The sequence below is a fragment of the Manis javanica genome, chromosome 1, assembly GCF_040802235.1.
Source record: "Manis javanica isolate MJ-LG chromosome 1, MJ_LKY, whole genome shotgun sequence".
NCBI lineage: Eukaryota > Metazoa > Chordata > Mammalia > Pholidota > Manidae > Manis > Manis javanica.
In genome coordinates, this window is record NC_133156.1 from 118,269,173 (window position 1) to 118,285,306 (window position 16,134).

At 42.5% G+C, this 16,134-nt stretch overlaps 1 protein-coding gene across 1 annotated transcript in view; it reads right to left on the reverse strand.

Moving 5' to 3' along the window:
- Nucleotides 1-11,937, reverse strand: part of PTGER4 (prostaglandin E receptor 4) — a 12,584-nt gene extending 647 nt beyond the window's left edge. Inside the window, exons 1-3 of the mRNA XM_017672503.3 lie at nucleotides 11,377-11,937; nucleotides 10,014-10,922; nucleotides 1-1,301 (exon numbers count right to left, since the gene is read on the reverse strand). The exon at nucleotides 1-1,301 is cut by the window's left edge and continues 647 nt beyond it. Of these exons, the coding sequence (XP_017527992.1) occupies nucleotides 711-1,301; nucleotides 10,014-10,880 (1,458 nt within the window). The 5' untranslated portion in view covers nucleotides 10,881-10,922; nucleotides 11,377-11,937 and the 3' untranslated portion in view covers nucleotides 1-710. The remainder of the gene's footprint in view (nucleotides 1,302-10,013; nucleotides 10,923-11,376) is intronic.
- Between the last annotated feature and the right edge of the window lie 4,197 nt (nucleotides 11,938-16,134).

A 16,134-nucleotide genomic window follows, 5' to 3' on the forward strand; every position in this document is an offset into this window, starting at 1 on the left:
TTTGGACTGTAATTTTTATGTCTTAAATAGTATTTACCTTTATTCCTTTATAGTTATAAACTCTTTCTATTAAAAACTTAATTTTTTTTATAGATATGAATCTTACCATGAATTTTCAACACATTGTTTATGAAAAAAATAAACTTAATCTGTAACTGCAGCTGGTTATATTGGGAGAGGGGTTACCATAACTTTATTATACCTTGTATTAACAATAAACCTTCTCACAGAGAAGAAAATAATTTTAAATACCTTAAATCATTATTTACAACAATAAAATTCACATTTCATGCTTTAGTGAGACACTTAAATCATCCATAAGAAAGTCCTCATAGTTTATTGGAATTGAGCCCTTCTGTACCTGGCCTTCTGCTGGGTGCCAGATAAAAAGCTCTTGATGTTAGGAAAATAGCAAAACTTATGCCATCCTTGTATCAAGTAGAAAAACTGAGGGTAGATCTTACCAGCTATCAAGTTGTGACCAAAATCCTGTGTCATCTTGAGGTGGCAACCAATGTGCTTCAGACCTCAGAACCCATATGAATTAACTTGATTGTCTGCAAAGTGCTCTAAAGACAGATGTTCACTATTGTGAGTTATGGGACAAAAATAGCCCTTCTGAGCACAGCTTAACACTCCATTTATGTGTCTATTGCACAGGATTTTATAAGCTTCCAGAAACAGTGCTGTATTTTTTTTTCCCTTGGCTACTATATACATTTTTCTGATAAGTTCAGTGTTTCATTGGGAAATGTGACTTGCAGGGAGCTCCCCTTTGGGGCCGGCCCAGCCCTGCTACTCCCACCAACCTCATCTGCCAGTAAGATGCTTTCTGAGTCCTGACCCTGTGAGGAGTCCGAGGTCTCTGATATTCGCAAAGTCCTCAGTGAGGTGGTGTCTGCTTGGGTCGGGCCTGTGCCAGGCACACCTGGAAGCAAATTCCTGCCTCCAAGGCCATTTTCACTGAGTTCTGGCATGTAAAGTAGGGTCTGAGATGTGCTGCTGATCTCCTTCAGGTCCCGGGAAAGGAAGGAGCGAGAGTGGCCGGACATGGCGGAGGATGTCCTCCTGCTGTCTGAGCAGTGCTGTCCCCCACCGTCTCTGCGTGACCCACCAATGCGGCAGAAGAGGCATTTGATCTTCTCTATTGCTTTACTCAGCACTGTCTTCCGCAGGAGGATATATATCCAGGGGTCTAGGATGGGGTTCACAGCAGCAATTCGGATGGCCTGCAAATCTGGGTTTTTGCTGATTTCTTGTTCTAAAGCTGGCTGATACAACTGGTTGATGAACACACGCACCTGTGTAAATAAGATGGCCACATTTAGATATTATCGTTAATCAACCTGGAAAACATTTACATGCTATGTCTAACTCAGTAGCATTATGGAGCTGCTCTCTTTTCTTTTAATAAGTGGCAAGAAGGGGGCAGCATATGCAATAAGCCTCAGAAAATCCCGATTGTACAATTACACTTAAGTTTTGAGTTAGTATAACTATCATTTTTTTAACTATCTTACGACTATCTTTCCTAGATGACATACTAACATCAATGTGTATATAGGTAATTTATAAAGTACCTTTGAGAAGCATTTTACTGACGTTGTGTCTGTGATTGCTTTTAAGTTTTTGTAATTCTAGTGAAGTATCTTTTTTTTCCAGTAGCCACTGATTTCCCATACTCACTTTGTAAGTCAACTAACCATTTAGTCATCACAGAAAAGTCCAGAAATTCCCTTATTTTAGGGTCTAGAAAATATACTGCAAACTCATAAACCAATGTCTGAATCTCTTACCATCCAGAATGTCCAGAGAATAGCTTCTATTTTCTCCATAGGAGACTGTTCCCTGGTCATCTAGTGTTACCCAGTCTTTTTCCGGTCTTTCCCTTAATTGCATTTCTCACCTAAATTATCGCATCATCCACCAAACTAACTTTCCTGCCTCTGTTTCCTCTCCTCTCCAATCCATCTTCCAAACTGCCACCAGATGATTCTAAAATTCACAACTGATTCTGCTACTCAGCTGCTAAGCCTGGCTCCCTGCTGCTTGCAAACTATAGTTTTGGTCAACAACCGCCACTCAGTAAACCCAGTCTGAAACTCCAATCAGAATCTCTCTCTCCTTGGTGTTTGTATCAGCATTTGAGCCAGTAAACGGCCAAGTATCAAGAGATCACTCTGGATGACAAGTCATTTCAGTGCAGTTTGAGCTAATTTAAGGTGAGAGGCATGTTCACCAGCCCATCCCACTGTACCCCAGGAATGGCATAAATGAGGTAAACACAGGAGACCCTAACACCTGATTGCTGTTTTGGAGTCTTTCTTTTGCCAGTTCAAATTTTCTGCTTTTACTATAACCACTCACCCACATTCTTTCACGCATTTACTCATGTAACAGTAAGCATTTCCTGTGTCAGGCATCATGACAGGTTCTGAGAGAACACTTCAGAGAGAAACCCAAAGTGCAGAAGACAGGAAGGCAGATCAAGGAATGAATGAGTGAAATGAAATGAAATAGGGGGTGATTAAATGAAATGGGAGAGGTATATACAGGGAGGCACAGCTAATCCAGACCTGGATGGGAGGGCATCAGAGGATGCTGCCTGGGGGTAAGGCAGCTTGCACTAAAGTTTGATAGATGATCAGGAGTTTGCTGAATTTAGAAGGACATTACCTTTCAAACAGGCAATTCCATGTGCAGTGGAATTCCTTGTGCATGTAAGTTATGGAAGAATGAAATGATATTCCAGCTTCTGGGAACTTCAGATGCTTCAGCGTGGAGAGCATGAATTTGTATAAACTTAAGGAAGACTCTTATTTTATTCCTTAGAGGAAAAAGTAGTTGTTACATGTACTCTGAAATTTACCCTTAAAGCATTATTATTATATTGTCTAGTCTTCTAATTCCATGAGGATGTTTTATATGAAAACTCACCCAATATAAAAATAGTGGTCTTAAGATAATTACTGTCTTTAGTAATTATTTAATATTATAACTTGTCCTTACTAATTATTTTACATTAGGGAGAATGAGAGGTAAGTCTCACAAGCCAAGGAGGATGCATAAAAACCATAAAAAAGGAGAAAGAAATCACAGAAGCATAGCTAGAATCCATTTACTTAGGGGCAGATATCTCTAACAAGACTTGAAGACTTGTTGCTTTACCATACAGTATAATAATGGGTATTCAGTGTATGAAGCACTAAGAAAGATAGGGATATTTAGAAAGGTTTGTACCAATTTGGGTAAAAGGAGTTTAAAAAACCTGAACTGACTAGGCTGTGAGGCCATTTGTAGTTTTATTTATTCCACTTAGTGTAAATATTCTTGTTTTGTTCCAGAGGTTCTGTCTAGTTCTGATGAGGGTATTACATGTTATACAGTATATTACTAACTTAGCTTTCTTAAATCTTAGAAATTCTAAAGTATATCTGGCCCTTCATGTTTTAGATAAGGGATTTTATGGTCCTGTAAATCTCAGAACAAATTGGTCAAGATGAAATTAATACCCTGATCTCTGGGAGAGCTAGTATGATGGCTTTCTTAAAAGACTTTTAGAAACTCTGCTTGGATAAATGATATTATCAAGACAAAGCATGTTTGTTTGATTTCCTGTATTTATAAAACACTGCCTTGGTTCCTACCATAATCCTTGAAGTTCTCAGCTGTGCCTATGCAGATTCCCATGGGTCTACGGACCTTCTCTCAGATGAGTCTCACTGAGATCTGGAGGTTTTGAGGAACTTATCAAGGTCCCCCACCTTGTAGGTAGACTGGTCTGGAGTCCCAGCTCTTCTGAAGACTTCAGTGTCAGTGTTTTTTTGTTCTACCAAGATGGCTAACGTTCTGCTTAAGAATTATTTCCCGATGATGGAATTATTGGTAAAAACCATGAGGTTATATTTTACATCACATGCAATGTTCCTAATGGTAAAAGAAATGATGGATTTAAATCACTTAGAGTCAGGCACTCCTGTGCCTAGTCTCTGCAAATCTGTGGCAGGGCCTGTGTGAACTTGAGACTTCTGGCCTCTAGGTGGCAGTGGTACGCCACTTGGGAGTTTTGATCCCAAAGACCCATTCTAAGCACAGCCATCTCCCAAGAATCAGAGCTTTGCACTTCTGAGATTTTTTACATTGAAATGTTTTGTTGCTGGTGTTCTACCACAACCTGAAAATAAGCGTGGTTACTACTGAAAGGAGGAAAAATTTTTAAGAGTTAAAATGGATAGAGAAGTAATGAAACTGGTAGTTAATTAAAGGAATGCATTAAGAGTTAGCATTTTGTTTTTAAATTTCTAGGACATTTTAGAAAAGTCAGTGTTGTAAAAAAATTAGTAATGGACTTTCATAATCAATGCTGACAAGAAGCAAGTAAAGAATTATTTGTGCCGCCCTTCACCCACAGCAGTAATTTTTTATTGTACAAGGGAATGAAAAAAAAAGCCCTATTTTAGATTTCCTTGGGGATGAAAAAGCTTACAATTAATATAAGCCAGTGACCCTGGTCATTTAATGTTATATCAGTAAAGGGAGCTCACAGGGTAGCAAATAAAGATGAGTATCAAAACAAACATTCCAAAATCAAGTAAAAACATTCTCAAAAGTTGGTCAAATTATTTGGGAGAAAAAAAATCAAGAAAAATGGGTTTCCCTTTACAGCATGTTCTCAATGGAGAGACTGACTTAAAGTAGAGAAAAATGAACAGAAGCTCCATGAACTGTTTGAAAACATATACAGCAATGATTGAGATATTTGAAAAATCTTTGTAACAACATAACAACCTCTGCTTTGCTTTAAAGGCTACTTGATTTGGTGACCTGAAAGGGGGAAACTCCAAATTAAGATGGGAATATCCACAGCAGTATTTCAATGTCATGCGAGGAGGTTAAAGTACTCTTCTGGAGTTCTTGTCTAACAGGCCCTAAGTGCTACACAAATAAACATGCTCAGGCAGTTTTCAGTGTTGGAAGAGGGTGTTGCTGATAAAACAGAACCTCTGAGTCAAGGGTGAAAACACCTTAAAAGAATTTGCCAAACATAAACAACATATATACTCTCTAGTGGTTTTAAGAATTCAGTCTGTTTTTCTGTACTTGCAGACTTACGCATGTGGTTTATCACTCATGTTGACATACATTACAACTTCTCAAGGATGATTAGGGATTGGAATTCAGATCAATGGAATACAAGTTGGAGAAAATATGACAAATTCAAAGGATGCGATGACAGGTATAAAGGAGGCTGTGTTGTAGAGGTAAATGTCTAAGCTTTGGGATTCAAACCTCTGTTCAAATCCTGGCTCTCCTATAATTTATGCACAAATTGTGTAAGTGCCTAGTATAATGCCTAGCATGCAGCATATATGTTGGCTCTCCTTGCTTTTTTGGTAACCTGTATGTGGAAGCTTGGCCACTGGAATATATTAGTAATTTGAAAACCACAGCTTAGAGGTAGCTTGGGGATATGGTTAATGACAGATTATCAAAAACATGTACTTCTTATTTAAGAATAACCTATTGGCAGGGAATGTCTAATTGAAAAAGAATGTTGAAATTTTGATTAGATAAATTTTGTAATTGACTGTCAAAGTAGAAATGCTTTCCAATAAATAACAAGACCTTGTAGCTGGACTTGTGCATGAGTGCTTCTTGTTCTGTTCCAAGCACATAAAATGAATTATCTATGCATGCTCAGTTATCCAGCTCCCTTGTAGAGTCCAAAATTGACACAGCTGTTATTAAAAATACTAACCACTTTCAGGCAAAGGATAGTGGAAAACATTCTTGACTGGGTGGCGTTACAAGAGCTCTATTCTAGCTTTGGGTCACTAACTGGCTATTTATTGAAAGCATAGTACTTAAATTTCTCTAAATCAAGTCTCCATTGAAAATTGCTGAGGGTGTTGTTTTTTTTAAACTCTAACTTTCAACATTCTAATAGCAGACTACAAGAGTCACTTCAGTTCTGGGGGGGAAAAAGTCTTACTAGTAGATGTTCAATAAAATTAAGCCAACCATGGTGCAAAGATCTTTAGAACAGGACTCACCCACACCCACCCAGGAAGTTGGTGAATGATATAAATCCTTCATCTGTAGTTGAGGAAACTGAAGTACAGAGTGGAAACACTGGCCAGCCCCACCTTCTTCCTACAGCTTTTTTAAAGACTCAACTGAGACAGCCGGATGTGGAAAGAAATACCTTACTTCCATGTGCTATGCAGCAGTTTTCAAGGTGCTACTGCAGGTCTGCAATTTCATGTTATGACTAAAAACTGGCTTTTCGGAATTGCTATTTTTTTAATCTAGCCAAGTTTATTTGAAAAATAATCAAATCCTTCAGGTTCTGCTGTGACAGTATCCAAATTTATGGCATTACTCTTTTATCTATAGATGTGATTTTTCATCTGAAATCCCATATTGTTTTGTGATTCCACATACAGTTTGCCTACAGTAAAAAAAAGTGTAATATTCATAGTTTTCTTCTGTCCTAATAAGCCTTTGCTGATCAAATGCAGGTGAAGGCTTTGTATTGATGACTAGTTTATAGTAAGTAACCGAATACATACTCACATAAGGCTGTTTTCAAAAAGGTCTAAGTTTTACCCATTCAAAGCATTCAAGATTCATCAAATTGGCCCCTCTACCCCTAAATAGAGATTGAATACTTGTTACTTCAGAGTGAGAAGAAAATAAAAGAAACAAGTAAGCAATAAATATAGCCTTGGCTTGCCTGTGCATGAGGAAAAAACACCTTTCCAACAGTGTTTACTGTTTAGCTCTGAGGTAAAAGATTTGATTGTAATTGTATCTTAACATTAGTAGCTGCAAATTAAGCAGTGAAAGTTGATATAGTTACAAGCACTTAACGTTCAACCTTAGAGGGTTGTCTTGTTTGCGAATGTCTAAAGAATTTAATCTCTTATTTATGTTAAGCATAGTCTCCTTTCTTCAGCTTCTCCTGTATTTAAAAAACCAAAGACTGGTTATAAATAGAACAACAGACAAAATGACAAGACCCACCTTTCCACTAAATCTTGTCATGTAACGTTCCTAGTAGATTGTATGATTATGACTCACTTAAGAAAATTTTGCAAGTTCAGCACAGTTCCTTATGTCTGCAACTAATTTCCCAACCTTTCTCAAACTTCCATTTCAAGCTGTCGTTATGAAACATATATTTTGGATTAACAAAACAATTTATTTTGTATATACTAAACTCAATTTCAACTGCCCTTTAAGAGCGACTGTAGTTTTTTCTTCCTTAGCATTCACAAGACAAAAATTTGGTTGTTCTCAGTACTGTTTATTTTCCTTATATATACTATGTCAAGCTTCTAGAATTCCAAGTAAACCACGTTTACTCTATTAGCTTTTCCAAAGCATTTTAATGTTTCAGAGAGATTGATTTTCTTCAAATAGGATTAGCAACCAACTTAATTTGATAAAAGGTAAGAGGCGCTTCATTAGTTTTTCCTTGGAAGATAGGTCCAACTGCTTTACATGTCACAAATTCTAAACTGAAGTTACTGTATAAATATGAGAAACATGAAAAAATAAAAGTTGCAAAAGTAAGCCAAGGAAGACTATAGTTGTGAATAAGTTTTTAATTCTCAGTAGTCACTAAATGAGTAGGTAGCATAATGAATGATCCCAGTGCTTATCGTAAAACTTGCTGTAAATTAAACTGATTCTGAAATTAGATTTTGGTAGCCAAAACTAAAGGCTAAAAACTGAAGCTACAACTACTTGCATGATTCCTTATTACTTACATGTGTGCTTCACTGTGTGATTACTTTTTAGCTGAGCCAGTTTCAATTTTCAGGGTAAAATGACTTAGTATCTCCTAAACATTACTGGACTTATATAGAACACATATTGCTTGTTAGTTAAAATGTGGCTAATCTGCAAACCACAAACAGAGCTCCTATAATTTCTTGCCTTTAGCTTCTCAAATAATTTCACGCTGGCTTTGTGACAAATGGCTCTGCACCATAGTCCAGGTCTACCGCTTTAGACCTTAAGATGAATTAAGTTTTTTTTATGCCTCTCTAGATGCTCGAAGAAAACAATGCATCTGTGACCACGCAGTAACCAATAGCTTCACATGCCTATCTCTAACCAAGACACATTTAAAAAGTATGTGCATATTGGAGAAGACAAGTAATGACTCTATAGCATCTTACTACGCTAATGGACAGTGACTGCAATGGGATGGGGGGAACTTGATAATATGGATGAATTGAAACCACAGTGTTCATGTGAAACCTTCATAAGATTGTACATCAATGATACCTTAATTTAAAAAAAAGTATATGTATGTTACTAACCTTCCAGCTCTAATTACTGTTTTTTAAAGTGGATGTTCTGTCAATACAAACACTTTGGTCATTTACTGTCCTGTAAAACGTAAGGTAGAGGTCAGAGAAGGGAACGCAATCAAGAGCAGAGCTGTTTGTTCCAAAACCTCACCGTATTTCGAGTTGCTGTTACAGACAGTAAAATATATTTATGTGGCTCAAGTGTAACTTAACTAAATAATATTGGGTCCTGGAATGGTTTAAAGGCCCTTCTGGCCGGTTATATTTACTTCTATTTATGCAAATTGGCATGGAGCTACCGTATGCTGGCTCTCAGCCTTCTGTAAGTTCTTTCCATTTTCAGTCACTTTTATCAGATACCACGTTTTTATATTAAAGACCTCTGGATCACATCAGTAAGGGAAAGGAATAATAGCCATTACATTTATTTTTCTCTTGCTCCCAATCAGCACAGAGAAATTATCTCTTTCCGAATTGATAGTTTAGAATTTCCAGGAATGAAATAGAGTTTTTCTGAGGAACAGAAAAACTCAGAAGTAGTTGCTCTCAAGAGAAACCCTGGATGAAGTATTACAGGCATGAGCTCCTCGGTTCCTGGTTCTTTCCCTTTTAATGACAGGCAGAGAACTGGGTACACATTCAACCTTTCTGCTTATAACATTATAGAAGTTAATCCAAAGGCAATTTTAAATCAGGTGTGTCCTAAAAATGTAGTGCACCAAAACTCAAACACATACACTGTACCAAGGCCAAAATTAGAAGTGTTCTAGGAGGAAGACATGATGTAATAGTTCATGAGAAGGGTTTGGAGTCAGATGGGTCTGAGGCTTATCACATGCTGCAGCGTTTTGGCTTGGCAATAAGATGAGCATCTTTAAGCTCCGTTTCTCTAGAATGGCACTGTACCTCTCACAGCTGTTGAGAACTCAAATTCAATACCCCATATACATCAACCTACCCTTAATAGGACTCCTGAGAAACCTTGCTTTCCTGACCCCTAGAGATAATAAAGGACCCTGGGCGATGCCCTGTAAGGAAACTGTGACCCAAATGTGCACTGATATGTTCTCGCAGGGCACAGCATGGGGAAGAGCGAGGAATCTAGTTGGACAGTGTAGTTCTGCTGGGTTATTTTAAGCAAGTCACTCCCTGTGTAAAGTGAGGGAGATAGACTAGACGAAAAAACATCCAGTCTCTTTCCTAGGTCTAAAATTCTACATAATCTACCAAAAAACAAACTTCTACATAAATCAGAACACCAAAAAAAACCCCACTGCCTGAATGGTGTACAACAAAGAGATTTACCACCCCTGACATTCAGGATTCTGCCGGGGTTAAGTCATGCTACAGCGGTTTCCTCTGCACATCTGACAGAGTGGCGGGTGTTCCCGGAAGGCTCAAAGCCAATGTCAGGCAGCAAGGGGGTAGGGGCTGCCCCGGAACAGAAAGGAAACCAGGTTTTCGGGGAAAGAAACTCGAGGATGTAGGGGAAAAGCCCCTGCTATATTTCGTTAGGGACGCGACCTAAAGAAGTTTGGGCCTGCTTGGAGGGGCCGAGCGAGGGAATCCCAGCCCCAACCCGGAGACGTGCTCACTGCCAAGGAAGGTGAGGGAAGAGGCAGCGGGATAGGGGAGAAGCAAGGTGGATGCGGGAAACTCGCATAGGGGGGCCCAGTCGCGACCACTCACCACGAGGGGGATGGAGCAGATGAGTACCACCACCGACGTGGCGATGAGTAAGATGACCATCTGGATCTCGGCGCCCGCGATGCGGCGGAAGCTCCGGCGGCGGCGAAAGTCGCTGAGGCGCGGCAGGGCGGGGGAGGCGGCGGCCGGGTTAGCGGCAGTGGCCACGGCGGCGGCGGCCGCGTGGTGCTGCTCGGTGCCCAGCGAGGTGCGGCGCATGAACTGGCGGTGCATGCGGAGCAGCGCGCCGCACACGAGCACGTTGCACAGCACTGTGGCGAGAATGAGGAAAGAGCTGAAGCCCGCGTACATGTAGGAAAAAGCGGCGTGCGCCGTCACGTTGGTGGTCCAGTCGATGAAGCACCAGGTATTCGGGTAATGCAGCCTCGAGCTGCCCAGACCCATGTTGGGCAGCGCGCAGAAGAGCACGTTGGATGCGTAGACCGCAACCAGCGTGAGGCCCGCCAGCCGCTTGTCCACGAATTGGCTGTAGAAGTAGGCGTGGTTGATGGCCAGGTAGCGCTCGATGCTCATGGCACAGATGATGCTGAGGCCCGACAGGCCAAAGAAGAGCAGGATGAAGGTGCTGTACTCGCACAGCGCTGGGCCTCCGGGCCACTGTCCCTTCATGTACGTGGCGATGGTCACCGGGCTCACCAGCAATGTACCCAACAGGTCGGTGACGGCCAGCCCGCATACCAACGTGTAGAAGGTCGTCTCCTTCTGCTCCTTGCGCGACTTGCACAGCACCACGATGGCCACCAGGTTGCCCACCACTCCGAAGATGAACATCACCGCCGGGATGGTCACCGGGCTGTTCAGACGGTCGGATTCAGAGGAGGCAGACACATTAGCCCCAGGGGAGGACATGGTGGTGGCCGGCGGTACTCAACCTTGGAGTTCGAGGTGGGTCTGCGGATGGTAGGAGAGACAAAGGCGCTGTAAGCGTAAGTTACCACTTGCAAGGTGCCAGACCTGCGCCCAAGAAACAATGTGCTGCTGAGACCAGGGGCGCAACTTGATCCTACCTACATTGTGGATTGTAGCCACTTACCACCTTGGGCTACCGAAATCCCCAGGCTCCGGATATGTCCTGCCCTGCCAGCAGCACCAGTCTACTGACGGTAATATTTATTAGTCGGCACTGCCATCCTCTCCTCCCCGCAACCCAAGTCACTCCACTGCCAAGATGAACACCACCTATCTCAAGGGAAAAGTGGCTCGCTCTTATTCCGGACAGATTCTGAGTCAATAAAACTCTCACTGAAAACAAATTATGGAAGATAATTTAGCGCGCTCTCTCCTCCCTGGCTTGCCTAGAGAAGCGCCCCCCCCGCCCCGCACTCTTCCCGAACCCCTTGTTCACCTGTGGTAGCCGCGGCGGCAGTAGCCGCCTAAGTCCCAAGGGTCAAGGCTCAGGTGTCCTGGACACGCCTCCAACCTGCCCTCAGTCTCGCCCCGCTCCGTGTGAAGCTTGCCAAGCCTTTGCCTCCTCAGCGTCGGGTCTCGGTGGCTGGCAGTTTTCTGAACTGGGGTCAGAATGGCCAGCTTTCAAAAACGTGGAAAGTCAGAATGGCAGCGGGATGGATCAGTGAACTCTGATCTTGGATTTCTTTCTTTCTTGTACCTTCAGAGATAAAAGCAAGCTTTGCGGAGCCCTCAGGTCCCGTCCTGGGGCGGACAGAGCTCAGGTGTGCGGCGGCCCGCGCAGGTGGCAGAAGCCTCAGTCCTGGGTTCGGACCGCCCCCCGGCCAGGCCGTGGACAGCACCAGCGGCTATCGGGGCTGGCGGCTGCAGCTGACGCCGCTTCTGGCACCCTGGGGGCGGTCTGCGGTCCACTCAGCTTGAGGTTCTGACCTGGGGCCATTCATCTTCTTCCGCTTCGGCTGCAGGGCTCCGAGCACCGCTCTCGCCCTTCCAGCCTCTGTACAAACTTTTCTCCTGCTTGAAGTTTCCCTGGCAGAGGCGGAGACACACAGCGCGCGGCCCGGGCGCCCATTGGCCGGCGAGAAGGGGCGGGGCGCGTCTGCCTTTTCTACGCTGCGAGGGCGCGCGGCGGGGCCTGCGGCGGCCCGGAAGGCGGGGCTCCGGCGTGCGGGTCCCCGGAGCCGCGGGGGGCGCTTCCCGCTGCTTTCCCGCGCTCGGTGGGGCTGTGGTGTCCGAGACTGGGCCCGGCACCTCCGGCCGGTGCTGCTGAGGGCCACTGTCGGCGGCGACCGTGGAAAATCCCGGCGAAGTCTTGGGCACCCCCGCAAGCCACTCTGAACTCGGCACCCGGGGCAATAGCGTTAAAACCAGCATCTCTTTTCCCACTTTACCTCCCGCTCCGAGTGGGCTATTTTTCGCACCTTCTACACGTGGATGGCAGATGCGAGTGCTGGGAAGGGAGGCCAGCTGCACTGGGACTACCTTGGAGCGGCCAAGGTGTGTGCGCGCTCGCGCGCGCGCGGTTCCAGCTTGGAAGTAGGGTACGCACAACGGACGTGGTGGTGGGTATCAGGCTTGGGCGGGGAAACAGCTACAAATCAATCCTCTCACCATGAAAGGAGTTAGTTGACAGTGCGCAGGCTGTGGCTGCGCCCCACTGGGCAGGCCTAGACAAAAACCAAAAAAAAAAAAAAAAAAAAAGACGGAACCGCAGCCTCCTCCGGCGCTGGTGGCCGAGCCCTGCGGCTGTGGAGAGAGGCGGCCCGCAGGTACTGCCTGGCGAAGTTAGTGAGGTTGGGAGAGCTGTGTGTGTAACCGCGGAGATATTTCCGCTCCTACGGGGAACTTCCCCCAGTGAGAACGTTTACACTGAGCTTCGAGCCTTGGCCTTGTTTCATCCATCTTAGGCACCTTCACCACGAAAACTTTGAAAGGTTGATGGAGGGTGAGACAGGGATTTGAAAGTTATATGGGTAAAGGAATTCTCCAGCTGTTATGTCCATGGAGAAACCTATTTGCTCTACCTTTACCCTTTGAATTACAGTGAGACTTATGTTGTGGTGGGAACAGTTTTCTGTAAACTTATTCACTTTTTTCTAGACCATTCCCAAAATAAGAACTAAAAACTTTTGTAATGATTGTAAAACTTACTGTTGTAATTATAACCGCTTCACCATTTTTTTTTAAACCACAAAGATTGTGTGGGCCTTCACACAATTTAAATTTATAGAAAAACCTCTTTTTATGTTCCCAAAACCTGCATTTTGGCATATTGTTTCTCCTTACAGGGTAGGTAGATAACTTGATTCTTTTATATGATCATCAGGCACTCATTCCTTAAATGTTATTTTATGAAAGAACAATCCTCCTTTAATTGGCTCTCCAGTTATTCTCAAATTGCATAGTAACATGAATAATGGGAACAATGCACCCTATATTTCAACTAATTACAAGATGTATCTAGAATCACATGTAAAGACACCATGTGGATAAATTAATACAGTATCATTCTGTAGTTTATACTGTGTTTTCATGGATATCATGAATTCAGAAGGAAAAACATTTATTAGCCAAGAGAAAAGAATTGATGGTGATCAGTCAGTTGCTAACAGTCTTCATCACCACTCTAACCACTCTTATCTATACTTCCTTTGAGTCGTAACCTCTAGGATTGTGTCAGCATTGAAAATAAATCAGCTCTAGAAAAAGGAAACTGCACAATCCACCCCTGTTCTTCCCTAACCCCATTGCATCACTATCCGTTGTTGGTGGTTATCAGTAAATATATAAGCGGAGGGGGGAAGTTCCACCTATACTCACTTTCTACTAATAAACATATTTTTTCCAGCTTCTTTCCATTTGAAATTCCTTAAGTGGAAAACAGGTTACTCCTTGTTAATTTTTCAGGATGAAGTATATTTAAAATGTCAAAGTTATAACAAAATTATAAAACTAAATATAAAAATTGAGGCATACTGCTGAGATAATTAGTAAGGATTACAGGTTTTAGTATGTCACTGAAAAACTAGGCTTATCAATGGAGCTGTTTTTCTTGTTAGACCTTTACATGTCTTTCCATAGTAGCTTTTGGAAGATTGAAATAAGAAAACAGGACACAAGATGAACAAAATGTAATGAGGTTTACCTGTACCCTCTTTTGGTGCATAAGTCTTAATGCTTAACCTATCCTTCAGAAGTAGAAGTTAAAGGTTAGGGAAACAATTTATTTTCTTAATTTGAAAAATAGGGACAGTGTAGTTCCACCCTCACACTCTGCCAGGAATCTACATGGCAAAAGGAAATGAAGAATTGCCATGGTTGTGGACAATTTTTGTCATTATTTGTTTATATCAAGGAAGAGATTTTTATTCTAAACATTGTTTCATATCCTCCTTTGCAGCTTCTGCCTCAGTCCCTATTTCTCTGTACTAGAAGACCTGGGTTCAGTTCTTCAAGACTGCTGTTAAATCCTTTTTGAAGGTTTGAACTAGTCCAAGAATTGCCTCCATTGCTCTGCCTTAGCTAATTATTTGACTAGTCTTTTGAATAAACACTGTAAGGTAGGAACCTGTTTGAAAGCAAAGCCTGCCTGGGAGCTTCCGACACATTCCCTTTGTCTAGGTTGAATCTTCCGTGGATCAAAGGTACGTGTAAGAAAGGGGATAATTCCTGGGAGGAAGGCAACAGAGTGAATCAGATTTGGCCTGGACCTCTTACTAAGCTAAAGATGGCCAGATCTTAGCACATTCCTAAAACAGTAACATTCATGCACAAGCTTGGGCAAATTGTTATTTCCTCTCCTGTCTTTCTTGACAGGCCATGCGGTTACTCAAAACACAGTGAAAAATGCATCTGGTGCAAATAACAGAGTACCCTGGAAATGTTTGCCTTCCACATGCTCACCCAGTTGGTTCAGTGGATTTCTAGCATAGCATTAACCTAACTTTGGTCATGAAGAGAGGTCCAAGGTTGTGGTTGTGGCCCTAATGACTGCTCTTTCTTTTTAGTGGTGTGTTTCAAATGTGTGGCCTCCTAATAGTATCATCATCTAAGCACAAGTTTCATGCTGAGTCTAGTGTCTGAGTTGTTACACATGTCACTGCTGTGATTAACTCCCCAACATCTTCATGGTGATAAATTACTGCCATGGAGGCTACATGCCACCAAATGATTCCTTCAAGTTGCCTCCTCTGACAACTTCACTCCTTAAAGTGATCCCTTTTATTTTTCCCCTTTTTCTTCAAACAAACATTTTTACTGCACTCCAATTGTAGTTCAGGCCAATGGGCAAAGAAAGAGGATTATTTACTTATTGTTGCCCATTTTTGAAGATACAGGTGGAGAGAGAAAGCCTTACTAGATTAGGAATCCTTCTGTAGGAAAATGGGTATTCTGATTATATTTTGGTTTCTTCTCACTGCTCTCCCACCCCTGAATTGCTGTATATTTCAGCCCTTTAGAAGACACACAGAGACTCCCTGGTTTGATTGTCAACACCAGCATCTTCTATAGCTTGTTTATCACTTTCCACAGCACTATGACACTTACATTCCCATGTGATCTTATTAGCAACCTCCTGAGGAAGTCAGGAAGGTGTGATGGACACTGCCCTGTTTCACCAAGTCCTGTTTCCATTTCCTCTTGAACACATAGCTGGATGTTATTTCTCAGACTTCTTGTGGTAGGTGAAGCCCGTGTGACCGAATTCTGGCCAGTGGAATACAGGCAGAAGTAATGTGTACCATTTCCAGGCCTGTCCCTAAAAGCCCCGAAGATCCTTAGTGCTCTCCATTTTCCCTTTTCTGCCAACAAGACACAAGGCCCTAGAGTATGGCAGAGCCATTAGATAGAAGGCAACTGGGTCTCTAAATACTTTTATGGATTAAGAACCTCATTCCAATCCCAGGGACCCTCACTGGACAGTGAGGTGAAAAGAAATAATCTATTGAGATTTGTGGGGCAGCTTGTTTCAGCAGTTAGCCTATGCTGACTAATGCAGTCATTGGAATCACCTCTCTTTAATAGTGAGAATGTGGGCACAGAGAAACCATGTGACATACTCAAAGGCACAAGAATTAATAAGACCAGCTAAAATTTATCCAGTGCATGTTCTTGTGAGAAACTGTGCTTTGTGTTTTATGCATTTGTCATCTATCCTCACAACCTGTGAGGAAGGCACTACGTAGTAATATGCCCA